Source organism: Plectrocnemia conspersa, unplaced genomic scaffold (assembly GCF_051122295.1).
Source record: "Plectrocnemia conspersa isolate PC_06_02 unplaced genomic scaffold, ASM5112229v1 ptg000002l, whole genome shotgun sequence".
NCBI classification, from domain to species: Eukaryota; Metazoa; Arthropoda; class Insecta; order Trichoptera; family Polycentropodidae; genus Plectrocnemia; species Plectrocnemia conspersa.
This window is the reverse complement of record NW_028277166.1, coordinates 28,587,032-28,603,013: the sequence shown is the minus strand read 5'-3', so window position 1 is coordinate 28,603,013 and position 15,982 is coordinate 28,587,032. Positions and strand designations below refer to the sequence as shown.

The following is a 15,982-nucleotide window of genomic DNA, read 5'->3' as shown; positions in this document are numbered from 1 at the left end:
TATCATTTTTTTTAAAATGCATATTTTTTAAGTAGAACTCGAATATTTATAATATTAATATTTTATTATTTTTTGACGTTTTACAAACGTTTTACTTATTAACTTACTATTGTAAATTTAAAAATATCATTCCACCTATAATTAATGTAACATCTTTTACTTAAAAAAAATCTTGTTTTTTTTTTAAATATATTAATTTATTCAACAAATTTGTGAAAGTGTTAGTTTGCAGATAATTTTAACCAGATCTTATTTAACTAAAAAAAAATATAATTCATAAATAATTGTTTATGTTTATGGCTTTTAAAATAAAAAATAATTGGTAACCAAATAATTTAATTAATTAAAACTAGCACAATTAATTACCTTTAAAATAAATATATTTACACTAGAATTTGCCAAAGCGTAAATCTGTTGCCAAGATGTCAGGCAATATTTCATAACTCAATCCATTAAACTTTTTAAGTGTCGGAAACGCGTTGTCGTTGAAGAGAATTGGACCGTTTCTATCCACCAGTGCGAGAACCAGACGTTGCAATTATTGGTGCATGTTGTTGGTTTATTGGCTTTCAGATATAATGGTTTAAGTAGATTATACTGAGCTAAGAAAACCTAACACTTTGTTTTAAAAAAAAAATTGAGACTTTGCTTTATTAAAAATTGTGAGGAACAATTTTTTGTTTTAAATATTTTTTTATAATATGTTAAAATATAAACATTGCGTGAAAGAAGCGCCAAACAAACTTCGTAATATGGATTAAATCGTATTCTTGCGGCAATTATTTGTCAAGTCTGTTAGATTTTTTCAGCTATTTTAATTGCTTTAAAATTATTTTTATTAATATTTATGCCTCATTTTAGTAGCTATTAAATTTAAAAAGACGCTTTATACTTTTTCATACGCAAAGATTTTGTTTAAGGCACAGCATATAAAATTTAGGTAGTACCGTAATCTTCAGAATTATATGTAAAATAACTGTTTTTATATCTAGAAAAATGTTTACTCATATAGGAGCGTTTTTATTATCATCTGATGGATCTTAAACTGTTCATTTTGAAAACCAAACTGATAATCGATTATAGGTTTCTGTTTCCTAAAGTTGTCTTATTATTAGGATAAACGAATTAAATAATATAAGCAGATATAATGTAGACATATACGATTTATAGTAGTTTGCAGCTTAGAATATAAGAGTAAGTTTTTTATTTGCAATCTGCAAGTATCTGAATTTTTACGATATTACCATCAGGGATGTTTTTAGACAAGCTATTTGATTTAAGCTATATAAATGTTGACGATAATATATTTATATAATATTTAAGCAACTCAACTGTGTTTCTGGAAATAAATATACAAACATCCTACCGTTTCATGCTATTTTTATTCTTTTTGGAATTGGCTGAAAAGTAGTACTTTTTATATTGTTTTATATAATTCTAGTAAATTATGCTGTATTATGTTGTTCGCTGAAGCTGTCGCTAATTAAATCCCTTTTGCTTATAAAGCCGGTATTTATAATATGAATGAAAAACATATAAGACTATATGAGTAGGCCCTGATATAATTCAACCAAAACCAGACACACTAAACTTGAAAACCGCCGTACATCAAGGGTTCAAAACCATAAATATCGCATTGTAAATATTACACAAACATCGCATAAATCATGCAGTACAGTAATTTAGCTTTGCTGACCGCAAAGCGACATAAAGGCCGCCGTCCACCGTACACCTGAGCCACCTGTACACGTGCATACATAGGTACACATATGAAATATAGAATAACAGTTGTGTCACGTAGAACCTTTTTCGGATTCCTGTTTCTGAATCCTTCGGAATTTATGACCGGCACGATTTCTGTTGCTGCCATCGTTTCTTTGCGACAAAAGACCGAATCCGTGCCATGCAAATGTAATGCGGATTTTATATCTACTTATATACGAATGTATGTATGTACGTACACACATACATGTATGTATATAAACATGCATAATTAAATTTAAGTCGTGCTCCTGATTAAATTAGGGTGGCAACACCGCGGAGCGCCCCCTTTGTCGTCTCGCGGATCTTGGGGTAATGCGTGTTATAATTTATATTTTCACGAGAACGTATTTTTCATAAATTCTGCGGGTTCATTCTGTGACAGTAGATTGTTCGAGCGAGTGAAGTTTAATTTTCATTTAAGCGCTCTTTGATTAGTTTGCTATGATGAATCTCGCTTTAAAACATACATGTCAGAATTTCAGACAAAAATTCTATTAACTTTTCAAAGAGCCACGCTGTAAAAAAATATTTAATTTAATATGATTTAATAGTGACATCAACATCTTCACATAGCTTAATATAAAAAACAAATAGAGAATAGTTGTTATTGTATATAAAAAAAATTATACCATCGTGACCCAACAAGTTATCTTAGTCGAAAATAATATATACAATAATATAGAAAAAAAATAAACTTAAATATTACAAATCAGATTAACTCTTTGAAGCTGACTTTAAATAAATCCATCCATAAATCAATACTCGCTTCATAGTGCATCAAAAGAGGATGCGATCATGACTCTCAATGACGTTCTGAAACTCACAAAAATTCTACTTAGATGTAACATAGTTGCAGGGCCAGCCCGAGGGGTAGGCAGTACAGGCGATCACCTAGGGCGCTAGATCTTGTAGGCGCCGTGATACCAAAAAGGGCGCAATATTGACCTAAATTTATCAAACAATTTTGTTATATAATATATATTCTGATAATAATTATTATTTACCACGCTGATTCCCTGACCTTCGCGATTCGTTGTAAGGCAACAAAAACATGTACATATTATTTATATTTCTCTGTGTCTTACAAACAAAAAATTGACAAAACTTCAAATAGAATGTTTTTTTAATTTTTATTTTGCTTTTATTTTATTACAAAACAATTTTACTCAATACTTTTTTTTTTAAATGTTTTGTAACAAAGATACAATTTTTTTTATTTTTTGAATAGCCACCATTTTGAAATAAAATGGTAGATATAGCTGGCTAAAATAAATATCTGAGATGTTTACAAGGTCTATTTTTTAGCAAAAAAATTATACTGATTTAATAAAAGCAGCGAAAGTTATCGTTTTTTTAATTTTAAATAAATTCTATATATCAACCTGTAATTTTCAGGAAAAAAATGTTTTTATAAAGAATAAAGTTAGGGTGAGTTAGGCTAGGTTAAGCTACGATTTTTCGTACCCTAACCTAGCATAACTCAAAAGATTTTGGTTTATTGGAAAATATAAATTTATGTACACGTGTTCTCAATTTTATACCTGCAAATACACATAAATGCGGTTACCAGGGCGGTGCAACAAGTACAAGGTACTCAGGCTGCATATTATGAGGGGGTCCAATTTAAAAAAAAATTTTTAACGTTACAAAAAAAATTTTTGATTTGTTTTTCTTCAGCGACATCTAAATATTTAACACTGTAACATAAAATTTATCATAGAATAAGAAGTTGCAATTTATAAAAAAACCATTTAAACCATTATTTTTAAAAAAAGTTTAAAATTTTTTTTTTAAATTGGACCCCCTTATAATATGCCGCCTTGGAACCTTGCTCTCGTTGCACCGCCCTTGTAACACAACTTAATTCCTTATAAAAACACATTTTTACTAAAAATAATGGGTCTATAAATGAAAGTTACTCAAAATTAAGGACACGATAACTTCCGCTGCGTTTACTATTTCCGTATAATTTTTTCTCAAAAAAATAGTCCTTGTAAAGATCTTAGTTGTATATGTTAGCCAGCAATATTCATTATTTTGTGTCAAAATCGTGGCCATTCAAAAAATTAAAAAAATCGTATCTTTATTAAAAAAACATTATAGCGAATAAAGAAGACAGTAAAATGTTTTATAATAAAAATAAAGGCAAAATATTAAATTAAAAAATGCTTTTTTTACATTTTAGTTAATTATTTGCTTGTAAGTCACGATCACTACCGTAGTTTAAAGTATTTTAAATTTTTTTTTAAAAAAATCGAATTTATTTTGGCTCAGTCTGTATATTATAAGTTGTTAGTTTTTTAAATTTTTCAAATAAAAATTACGACGTCTCTTATATGGGGCCTTAGTGACTCACCTAAATAATAAGGTACCTTTTAAAATGGTGTGTAATTTTTTACAAGTTGTTTCTATGACAGAAATATTTTAGCAGGTGGTTTTAGCCGTATTTTAAAAACTAAACAAAAGAATTCGTCATTTTTTATTGCTCACTTGAGTTTTAAAATAAGATCGCAGGACTTATTCTTTAGTCTTGCTCATGCGACTGTTCTGCCGGTTTGGTTAGGTTCACTATACCAATATTCAAACTTATAAATAGGACACTCACTGATTAGAGCCATATTTTTCTTTCAACTTTCTTTTTGGATTCTTCCAACTCTGATGAAAGTGGAGTCACACTCTTCTTGAAAAAGGTTGTATAGCTTTTAATTGTTTAGTATACACTTCTTTCTCTCGAATATAGCGTCATATATCCTAAGGAGCACTTTGATTATTTAACCAACGAAATATGCTTACGTTTTAAAATGAAAGTTTTAAAATATTTAATGCTAGGGGTAGATTAGAATCGTGGTTTTTATTCAGGTAGACGCATTGTCTATCGCGTATTCTGAACAAAATAAAAAGTTGTTTTTCTGCTGCTTTCGACGCTTTAATGTGTCAGCAGTTAAGTGGTCTGTGAAATCGAAATTTATTATACTATTATGATATTGAGTATTTTTTTATTGTGAGACCATTTGTTAGAATAGTTGCTTATTGTTATATTTTATTTGAAATGGTTGCTCAAATTATCTTAGATGCAGCTGGTGTGTTTCTCCACACAATTGGAAAAAATATTTTAATTTTTGAAGCATTCTGTCAATTTATTTGAAATGGGACTTAAAAATCAGTTATTTCAATCAATACTTTCAATTTAGTTTATATTAACTAAAATCTATTTATTATTATCATAAAATAATATTAGGCTTTAATACTTTAATTTTTTAGTTAGGGTTTATATATATTTATAAAAAAATTAAATACATGTTTTTTACACTAAAATATTTATGTCATATATTATGTTAAAATAATAAATATATTTAGTTTAAATAAAATCAATGATTTTTGGTAAAAATATTATAAAACTATATCGAAATTGAATAGTATAAATTTATACTTCTAAAGCTCTATAACATATTAAATTACAACAATTTCATCGAAAAAGTATTCCATCAACGCCAAATTTGAAAAAAGCTCTGCCAGAGCGCAAATGAAAATTTGCCGGTTCTCCAAAGGGAATACACACACACTTATACAATTTTCCAATGAATACCCACACCTGGCTGCGAGACTCCTGCGGATGTCTGCTATTGTTACTGCTCGACATAATTCACTCCAGATAAGAAGATTTCCAATTTCGCCTCCTGGCGACGCCAGATAAAAACGAGCGCCCTTTTAAAAAGTTACGTGTAATCACGCTTTTTTATTTTATTTTCTAAAAATATATGACGAGATTCTCCGTGGCGTTTAATTTTTATGGAGTGCAAAAGTGGCGATATCCGGAAACGATAATAACAAAATAACGAAGCGATGTCTTCCTTGGGGAGTAATTCACTTGAGTAACTTTTCAGCATGTGGCGTATACTTAAAAATATCAACTGCACTTTACTCAATTTGTAAAAAAAATAGAACCTCTAGTAAAGTTACGATATGTAACGAAGAGCTTATACATTTTTAATGTATTAGCTCTTAAAATAAATTTATTCGAAACGAATGATTGATTGGTACTTTGGGTTTTGATGCTGAGTAGTGTGACTCGCGTTCCACGTTTTTTTCCTGTCAAATGACAGGCAAAAGCAGCGTGTAATTTCAATAGCAAAACATATATTTTTACTGAAACAAATAAATATATTTACTTGAGAAAATGTATTACAATATAATTTCACTGAAATGCAAGTGAAAATATATTTCTAACGGTACAATAAGACATATTTACTGGTACACTGTTTTTTTAGTCATTAAAAAAACGACAACAAGCTTTATTTATATTATTATTATTTTTTTAAATATAACGCACAAAATTGATAAATCAATTCCTGAGCAAAGTGACTGCCGTTTCTGAGAAAAACCATTCAAAAAAAATTTTATTTAGGTCACTATTTCTGTAAAATGCTCGGTTGAGGTAAATATTAAAATTACCAATATTCAAGTACCTATTAAATCACACTGGAGATAAGAAATACTGAATAATAAATGCTTAAAAATATATTTATACAATGTTATTTCGCTCTTTTTATGTTAAAATACCGGTCTCAAATTCTAATAATCGTTTGAAAGTTGTATCAGTACATGTAGAATGGAATTTTTTTTAGAATTTTTAATTTTAATGTCTAATTTTTGTGGTATTTTTTAATATATTTATAATATATAATTTGTGTTTTTTTCACGTATAATAAAATCGAATTGTAACAACAATATAATGTCATTTGATTTTAAAGTTATATAAATTAAAAAATACAGTTTAAATTAGTAACACGTGTTTAAAAATAAAAAGGTAAACAATTAAAAATAAAGCATCTATTCGTGTTTTGCTAAAATTTTAAAAATTACTTAAATTCCTTAGCTATTATAAAATAGTTGTGTATTTTCTTTATGACTACTAATTAATTTTGTATCTTGTTTATAGCAATACAATTTTTTTTATTTAAAAATCTGTCTAAATTCTTAACTAATTTATCTATAATTGCTGTAATAAATGTTAAAAATAAATCCCATACACAAAGTTTTCTTATAGATATTTTTACAATAAAAACATTTAAAATAAAATTTCGTACTTCTTAATCATAAATAAAAAAACATCTTTTATTTGCGCAAAATCTTAAAATAACTTTTATTTTCGATTTGTTATTATGCTGCTGTAGTTTTTTTTTATAAATGATATTGAACTTTATATACCTTTAAAGTGATTTTTCTTTGATAATTTAATGCGAGTAATTAGGATAAAAATAAATATATTGCAAAAATCATAAAAAGCTTGGTGAGCTGTAAATTGTAAGGTGATAAATAACGACTAATTGCGTTGCTAAAAATACACAACGATATATTTTTAAAATATAAATTTTGAAACATATATTCGAATAATATTAATATCAATGTATTGAAGCTGGAGTTTCTTTACATACGATACTAAAAAAAATTAAAAATATTGTCTACAAAAACAATTTCCCGTCACATATTACAAAATATGTATTCTCGAGAGACAAAACCTATAAACGTGATTAATTAAATGTTTCCCAATAACTCCGACGAACGAAAATTGATTGCCTAATGGAGAAACTTTCCAGGTTTAACTTTGCTCTGTGGTTAACAAATATTAACCAAATAAAATTTCCAGAGGGTTTCCATCAAACAATATAATAAACATACAAACCACAAGGTTGTCCATTTTGTGTGTTGATGTTATTTTGTTGTTGCTTTCAAGGACTCAAACTTTAGACTCACACCAATAATTTGATTAATTTATTTATGATAATCAAATTATATTAATATGTGTGTGTGTGTTTTAGTGAAAGGTAAAATAAATATGACAGTATTAAAATGAATACCTACCTATCAAAGATAACGGTGGTAGACGGTGTTTACTTTTTAAATTAAATTCATTAACCTCGTCTCGGTTCTCGGTTGTTCTTATTCCAATTAAATTACACTTCTTAGACAGATTTCTCGTTAATGACTTTCTATTTTATTTTCTGACGTATAAATCTAAATTTCAACGCGTACAGTGACCTGAAACTCTAAGCTTGAGTTTTTAATTATTTTAAATGATTTTTATTTTATTTTACTATTTATTTACACAATAATAATGACGCGCATGCTATGGTCCAAGAAACACAGCTTAACATTTTTCATTAATAACTTTTAATATTATTTAATACAAAATATGTTGAGTATGTAGTAAATTATAAATGAATTCGATTATTTTGTGAAAAAAACTTGGCGAAAAAGTTAAGGCTTAGTAACCTTTGCCACATATATAATACTTACGTTGAAACTTACCCGCACACGGCAAGTTTACAGTCTACTTCGCATAATATTTCGATTTTCCAACTCAGCTCGCTAAAATTTATTTTACGACTGTTAATTAGCAGTGCGGTTACAATGGACGTGCCAATCCATCGGTTATTATACAAGCCGTGTGTATTTAAGACGAGAATGTAAACATTAGGCAGGTGGGTATATCACACACAGCTACTTCTCGAGATTTCAGCCTCAGCTGAAACAACTCGTTAAATGCGACTCTCGGAAGTGAATCGTGAGAAGGAAATTTCTCCAGTTCTAGATAACTTTGCGTTTTACTAGTTTAATTACACTAAATGCTATTACTTTACGAGCCGCGTGTGCTTTAGGCGAACTTGCCATGTGTTCAATTAAATTATTATTTTAGTTGTAAGATGTAATAATAATAAAGCAGCGCGATAACTCGGTGGTAACATTCAAGATTAGGAACCTACATATCTGGCATATCTAGCATATGCCAGGTATTCCGTTTAATACGGACAGTATAACTGTATTAGTATTATACACCTAACATTATTATTTAACTACTCCGAATTCATCGCCATAAGTTAGGCATGTTTTTTTATTTTTGTAATAATCCTTAGACTTCTTATAGATTAGGTATATCTTTTTTTGTTCAAAAATTTAATAATAAAATGATTATTTATATAATTTTTTTATCCTATTTTTAATTTTTTAAATATCTTACAGTAAAAAATATTTTAATTTATCTTGAAAATGTGTTTAATAAATACTTATCGGTTTCTCACTATCGCGTAGTACCGCAGCTTGCAGGCGTGTGGGTAACGGACGCATCTGGAGCGTCTCTTTACTAATGTTGTGTATTATTTGCTACAACTCTATTTACATAAAAAAAATAGTTTTGTTATTTTGTTGCTAATACAACATATAAAAAATTGTCTATATAGCATATTAATCTTATTATAATAGATTTTACTGAGCTAAAACCAGCAGTCGTAAAAACAACTCTCAATATTACATAATCAACTGTTATACAATAACTGAAAAGGTTAAGCCATCAATTCGAGTTTACGATAATTAAAAAAAATGTATTAATATTTATTTTATTGCTCTATCGATAGGTATTTATGAATTGTTCGTGGACTGTACAAATCGTAAAATTTTATTTTTCCCTCCTTGGCAATAAAGCACAAATTGGGGTCATTTTGAACCCACCGATGTTGTTAAGCTCGCCAAGAGAAAACTTTATGCCTAAAAAGCCCGTGCAAGTTTTTCACGCTTTCCCGCTTGTTTGCACAACGGGTGGTCACCCGAGCGGAACAAAGTTGCACGGTCAACAAAGCCTATCTTGTTTTCTTTTCCAGAAGACTCGGTCGGGTGCAGCCTTTGTCGCGCCGGAATGGCCATACTCACGTATTCATAAAGGAGAAGGATTTCAATGTCGACTCGGATGGGTTTTTGTCTTGTTGTCCCATTTCTGTGCGCGAGACACGCGAGGAAATAAGGAGTCGTTTCTATTAATGAAATTCAAAATGTACACTGGGGAGTGTACGTGAATATGAGACCAAGGCATATTTCTGGATGTTATCACCGACCGGAAAATAGGCATGGAAAGTAGATAGTTTTCTTGTTTTTCTTGCATTTTTATTTTATGCAGTTAATTTATAAGCATATTAAAAGCTTGCCGTTAACCCATTACTTGCCATGAGGTATTTGAGGTAACGGATATTCATTGCACTGCGGTTGGTGGTACTTGTTAAAATATTTTAACTGGCAGAAGAATCAATAGCAGTGTTTCACAAAAAAATATCTACAATTATTTTTTAGATTAGATCAATAAATGATAGAAGTGAAAATATAACGGTAAATCAGAAACAAAAAAGGGGGGTTTGTATTTTATGTTGTTATTTCGTGCATGACTAATATATAGATTGAAGTAAATGTCAGTGTTGGCTCATATGTAAATAAAATGTTATTATTGTTTTAAAATCTATAGAAACATATAAAAAATATACACTACCTTGAAAAATACAGAATTAATCTGTTTAGTAAATATAATATCATGATAAGAATAAGTCTAATTAGACAATCTACGAAAAAAAATTAGTGAAAAACTTGATAAAATTAATAAACAGCTTATTAAATTTATATTTAAGCAATGGGATATCCTAAAAAGAATAAAAATACCTGTCAGGTAATGGATTAATACGCTTAAAACCTTATCTTACCTTTATTAAATTTTATTACAGTATATTGGACTCGTTCAAGCGGTTTGGTCGATTTTATCACTATATTGTCAAAAAAATCTAGAGCAATAGAAAAAAACAGACCATATAATTATGCATTTAAATGTGTTTTTCATAGCATATTTAGATAAAAAATAAAAATTGTTTTGAAACGCTGCACATACCGATGCTTGACTCAACGCCCTACTTGGGTTGTCGTGAGCAATAGCTCTGATTAAATTAACCGCCGCATAGCTATTGATATTTCGACTTTAATTCAGCTGCTCAAAAATAATGAAAATCTATATTTTAATAAATTTATTTTATCTAAATATTGTAAGCCAGCACATCAATCATGTAAAATACAAGTTTCTCGTATTGCGAATAAAAAATTTAAGTATTTTTGATAGTACATTAAAAATATATATCAAGTGAGAATTATTATTTATTTTATAAATAAATTATCGGTTTGAAAAGCTTTTAAATATTATGTAGATTCTTTCAAGAAAGCTTTCTTAAAATGTTACCGTATGACTTTAATGGATATATCTCTTTATCTTTGAGAATCACTCAATGTTAATTTATTAGAACCATATATATATTTAAATAAATGTATGCATCGTCTTTTAAATCTTTTAGATATTTCAGTGACATATTTTTTTTATAATAAAATTGAAAAAATCCATTAAATAATATTAAAATAAAATATGTGCTGAGAAAAAAACCTTTTTAATCTACTTACCAGATGTTGTATATGAAGTTTTTTGTATGGTATATTAAACTTCATAGTAATTTATTCAGGTAGGGATCGATATTTTACATCAAGGTTGAGTACTTTTTAATATCGTATTCTCCAGAGATTTTCGCGTATTGTATTTATATATTCAGACTGCTTTAAATGTATGTATGTATATAAATTTCAATACAAATACATACAATAGCTTAACTAAAATAGACATATAAACCAGCACTTATAAAGTATGATCGGTTTATAATTATTTTCAAAACATAAAACCTGGCTTTGTATGTTACATTAGTGCTTAAAAAAATGTCAAAAATTATATAAAATAAATATGATAAATCAATGAATTATTATGTATGTTTTAAGATTAAGTTTTAATTAGAAATCTTTAAAATAATAATGCAAAAGCCTCTGATTTTCAGTTGTGTCATTGTGTCAGTTTAAATTAATTTACCCTGACCTGCCACACGAACAGTTTAATCTAACAAAGACCGTTTTACTAGTGTGATATTTACACTTTTATATATTGCGTTATTCAAACTTTTTTATAAGGTATATTATTAAATTAATATATATATACAATATTTTATGAATTTGTAAAACTTTAAAGACATGATAAAATCGATATTTTAAAAATAGCAATATAATCTCTTTGGAAATAAATTCTCATTATAAATACATGTATTAATAATGTTTTTTATTTTGTCTTAGGTCCCGAAGTGAGCATTTTCGACGAAAGTGGTAGATCCGTAGTCGAGAGATACTATAAAGCTGGAAGTTTTCTCCAATTGACCTGCAGCGCAGTTCAACTTTTAGAACCGCCATCAATGCTCTCCTGGTGGCAAGGAAATAACCTTCTGACCGAGGGAATTAAGTAAGTAACCTACATTTTCCACCACAAATTTTAAAATGTATAAGTGTGCTGCGGAAAATATGGTACCGTAAAGTAATCTATCTTTTTTATAGAGAGAGAATACTATTGTGAAATGGGAAATAAAATATTTTTATTTAAATAACACTTTAACCTTATTATTTTAATTAAAAATATATATGCCTTTTAATAATTTAAGTCAATTTTTTTTTTTTTTGTTTGAGTAAAGCATTTTATTCACAGTGTATTGTAATTAATCAAAAGTGTTAATTGTATAATATATACACCATTAAATATCAATCTTTTGAGATGTACGTAAAATAAATCATCTATCGTTTGTATAGATGCTGTATTATACGTTTAATATATGTAAGAAATTTTTGTGATAGAACGCTCATGTGTACCGTCTTTTATCGTCGTTCATCGACAACGAATATTATTATTTTTTTATAAATAAAGTAATAATATAAATGTTTGCTCGATTTTATAGTACAATATTGCTACTATTATGACTTTTTTTATAAAACTGTAAATTTGAAATATTATTTTTAAATTCAAAAATAATTCAATTACTTATTTTATTACTGAAAAAAATTGTTCGGAACTTTTTATGATTTTTTGTTCACCAATTTAATCGATGCGAGCTCCGCACGAATATAAAAACATATCAAAAGGCCATAAAACCTTTTCATCCATAATAAATTGGAATGGAAAGCCATCGACGGCGGGCATTGCGGATGACAGGCGTCGCCAACCTTTTCTCGCGTGACTATTTTTTTTAAATAGTCCGGTCATTTATGTTTTTGTCGACCGAATCGCGATAGGTAACAATGGGGAAAGAGAGATGTAAGTATTTTCTGAATAATTTCAGGAGTCAGGAAATTTGTAAACCTCGACAAAAATATACTTTTACTAGATAATTGGAGACCTATTTTCTATACTTGCTTACGTATTTTAAATCAGTTTAAAATACTTTTCATAAAATCGACTTAATAAATAGCAGCTGCTTTCTTAATCTCTTGAATCTTTGTCGAATACTCGTCGTAACTCTAATAAGTGAAAATATTGCGGATAGAAGCAAAGTGGTATAACAGTGCATTACTGAATTGTAAAAGTTGCAAATAGAAGTGTATTTTGATGCCATATTAAGCCAATGCGACGATTTGGGGTGAAAACAGATTATTTGTTATTAGATAAATTTAGCGTTGTTCTGATTAGTGCAAGTGTAGCTTAACCATATATATTTTAAGTGGTGATTCATTAGTTAAGTCGTAATGTAACTTATTATATAAATTTATAGTTTGGTAATATCTCTGAAATGTGCAATATTTTAATAACTTGCAATTTAATAACTATTTTATTTTTAAAACTATTAACTATTAAATGAAAATGTAATTGCAACTTTTTTATTGAATCAGTGCTGTGACTGCTTAATTTATAATATATTCTTCTGAAAAAATGGGATAGAAAATTTTTAAGTATACTAGCAAAAATTGATTTAGAAAGTATAGTATATAAAGACTTGAATAATTTGCCTAATAAAATTGAAACCGGTACAAGTAAAAGTATATATAAAATCTTGTCAAAGAGTTTACTTTTTGAAAATATAGACAACTTTTGAATTAAAAATATATAAATATTTATCATTACAAATAAAATTAAGAACATGGTTTTATCTTTATTTAGAAAAAAACTGTAGCTAGAAATTTTATTATAAAATGTTTATTATATTATAGATAAAAATATTAAATTAAAAAAATTAAAATAATCAAAATAATTATCAAAAATAGTTTTTTTAAATAATAATGAACATTTAACTACAGATCAGAAAAGAACCTTTTATCTTATTAAAAAAAAATTTTTCTTGGTCAAATACAAATTATTCTTGATAATTTAAACACTATCACAAATATGGATCAAGTTTATTGATCTTTTTTTTAATAAATTAAAATACATCTAAACTAAAACAATAAAAATATAACTTTTGCATTATTTATAGACTTCAATAAAGCTTTCGACACAATAGACCATAACATGTTATTAGATAAATAAGAACCATTTTTTTTAATATAATTAACGAAAAATCTATTAAAAAGCTATTTATATAATAGACAACAAGTAGTTGTAATAAATGTTACACAAAGCGAATGTGAGGTGGTGAAATGTGGAATTCCATAGGGTTCTATTTTGGGACCTTTAATATTTAATCTATACATAAATGATTTAATCCTACATTAACTCGTAGGAGGGATGCAACTGTATGCTAAATACAGTGCTAATATATACCTCTAAAACATACAAAGAAATATGCAAAGTGATTGGCTCCATATTAGTGAATGGATGAGATTTACCAAATTAACTAATAATAATGATAATTTTACACTATTATTATAGAATATTCTCTATTTACAAATAGTGATAATATAAATATTTGGGTCTAATTTTAGATCAAATTTAACATTTTTATAACTAATGTCAAAAATTATATAATGGTTTCAAAATTGATTATCGTATAAAACCAGATTAAATATTTATTATGCATATATTTATAGTTATATAACATTTATTACAAGTTTATTTAATTTAGAATCACCTTATGTAAATTAAAATACTGCTTTAAAAAAATTGTTAAATTTGCTTTTCGATGCTCACACAATTTTACCAAAATATAAATAAACAATGGTAACTATAAGAATGTTTGAGATTAAATCGATTTAAAATACGCAATTAAAATTCAGAAAACAGCTACATAATTATGAAATTAGATCTGCTGAAGATTTACACTTCCTATAAGCATTTTTAAAAAAGCTTAGCACAAATTCTTTAAAATATATTTCATTTATCAAAATCAACTAAAAATAATTGCAAAAAAAATTTTTTTTTTAATGAATTAACGCAACATTAATTGAATAAATCAAGTTAATAAATAATACATATATCATATCATTAGATATATTTTATTATTGTCTTTCATTTACTATGCATTTTATTTTTCTTATTCGTCTTTTTAAAATTTATTATTAAATATTAAAAGGGAACTTTAAGTATTTTTTTAAAATGTATACGAAATGTATGTAAAATTTTAATGTATCAAGTTTTAACCGCAGAAAAGAAAAATTTTTATTCTTGTGAAATTACGTGAATATTAATTTAATAATAAATATTCAAAGTGTGCTTCTTAAATTTTTATTAATATTTACGTTAATGTTACGTTAATGAATTTAATTATAACCGCAGAAGAAGTAATTTCTTACTTATGCGGAATAAAGTAAATTTTTTTTTTTTTGCAAACTACAAAAGATATACAGTAATTAATATTAATCGTCTTTTAATTTGAGATCACAGCTTGGAGTATTAAGCAAACCACTTTTACAGTTTCGCTTGGATATACGCTTGACTTTTATTATATTAATATTTTTGGTTTAAAATTTGCCAGTAACCACATTTAATTTAACAACATTAAAATTAACCTAATTTCGAATAAACGTTTTAATTTATTTATTTTACTGCTCGAAAATGGTAATTTAGGGCTACATCTTAGCAAACGACATTAGCAGTTGCCACGGCATCGCTCAAAGAGCCTCATTTTCTGCTCGTTAGCTTTTCAAATTAAATTTGGCCCTTGATACACTTCTTAATTTAGACTTTTAAATATTTATTATTTTTTGTAGTGATCTATCAACTATTTTATTTTTAACGTTTTGATTAAAACCCGATGGCTGCCATTGTACTGCTGACAATAGCCACGAAATTTCTGTTGATTCAACAAATACATATGTATATATAACGTTGGAATTACGCGTTTTGTACTGCCAGTCGAAATAACGTTTCAGCGGATTATGTACCCCGCCATTGTCGTGCAAATTAAATATAACACGGGCAAAAATTAAAAACCAATATGGGGCTCTGCGCGAATTTGCGATTTTTTTTAATCGAGACCGCTGCAAATATTTGTCGACTCTGTTGGAGAGATCACAATTTCGTTTGTGTGTTTATTTTTATTGGGAAGGTCAAAATTTTGCAAAATTGTATTTTGCGATGTTTTTGATTTATTAAATTGTTACGTTTTACAATGAAAACACTCTATTC

At 27.3% G+C, this 15,982-nt stretch overlaps 1 protein-coding gene across 1 annotated transcript in view; it reads left to right on the top strand.

The window, feature by feature from the left end:
* Positions 1-15,982, top strand: part of LOC148238253 (uncharacterized) — a 115,236-nt gene that overhangs the window by 89,869 nt on the left and 9,385 nt on the right. Inside the window, exon 6 of the mRNA XM_088206082.1 lies at positions 11,734-11,896. Coding sequence (XP_088062208.1) covers positions 11,734-11,896 — 163 coding nt within the window. The remainder of the gene's footprint in view (positions 1-11,733; positions 11,897-15,982) is intronic.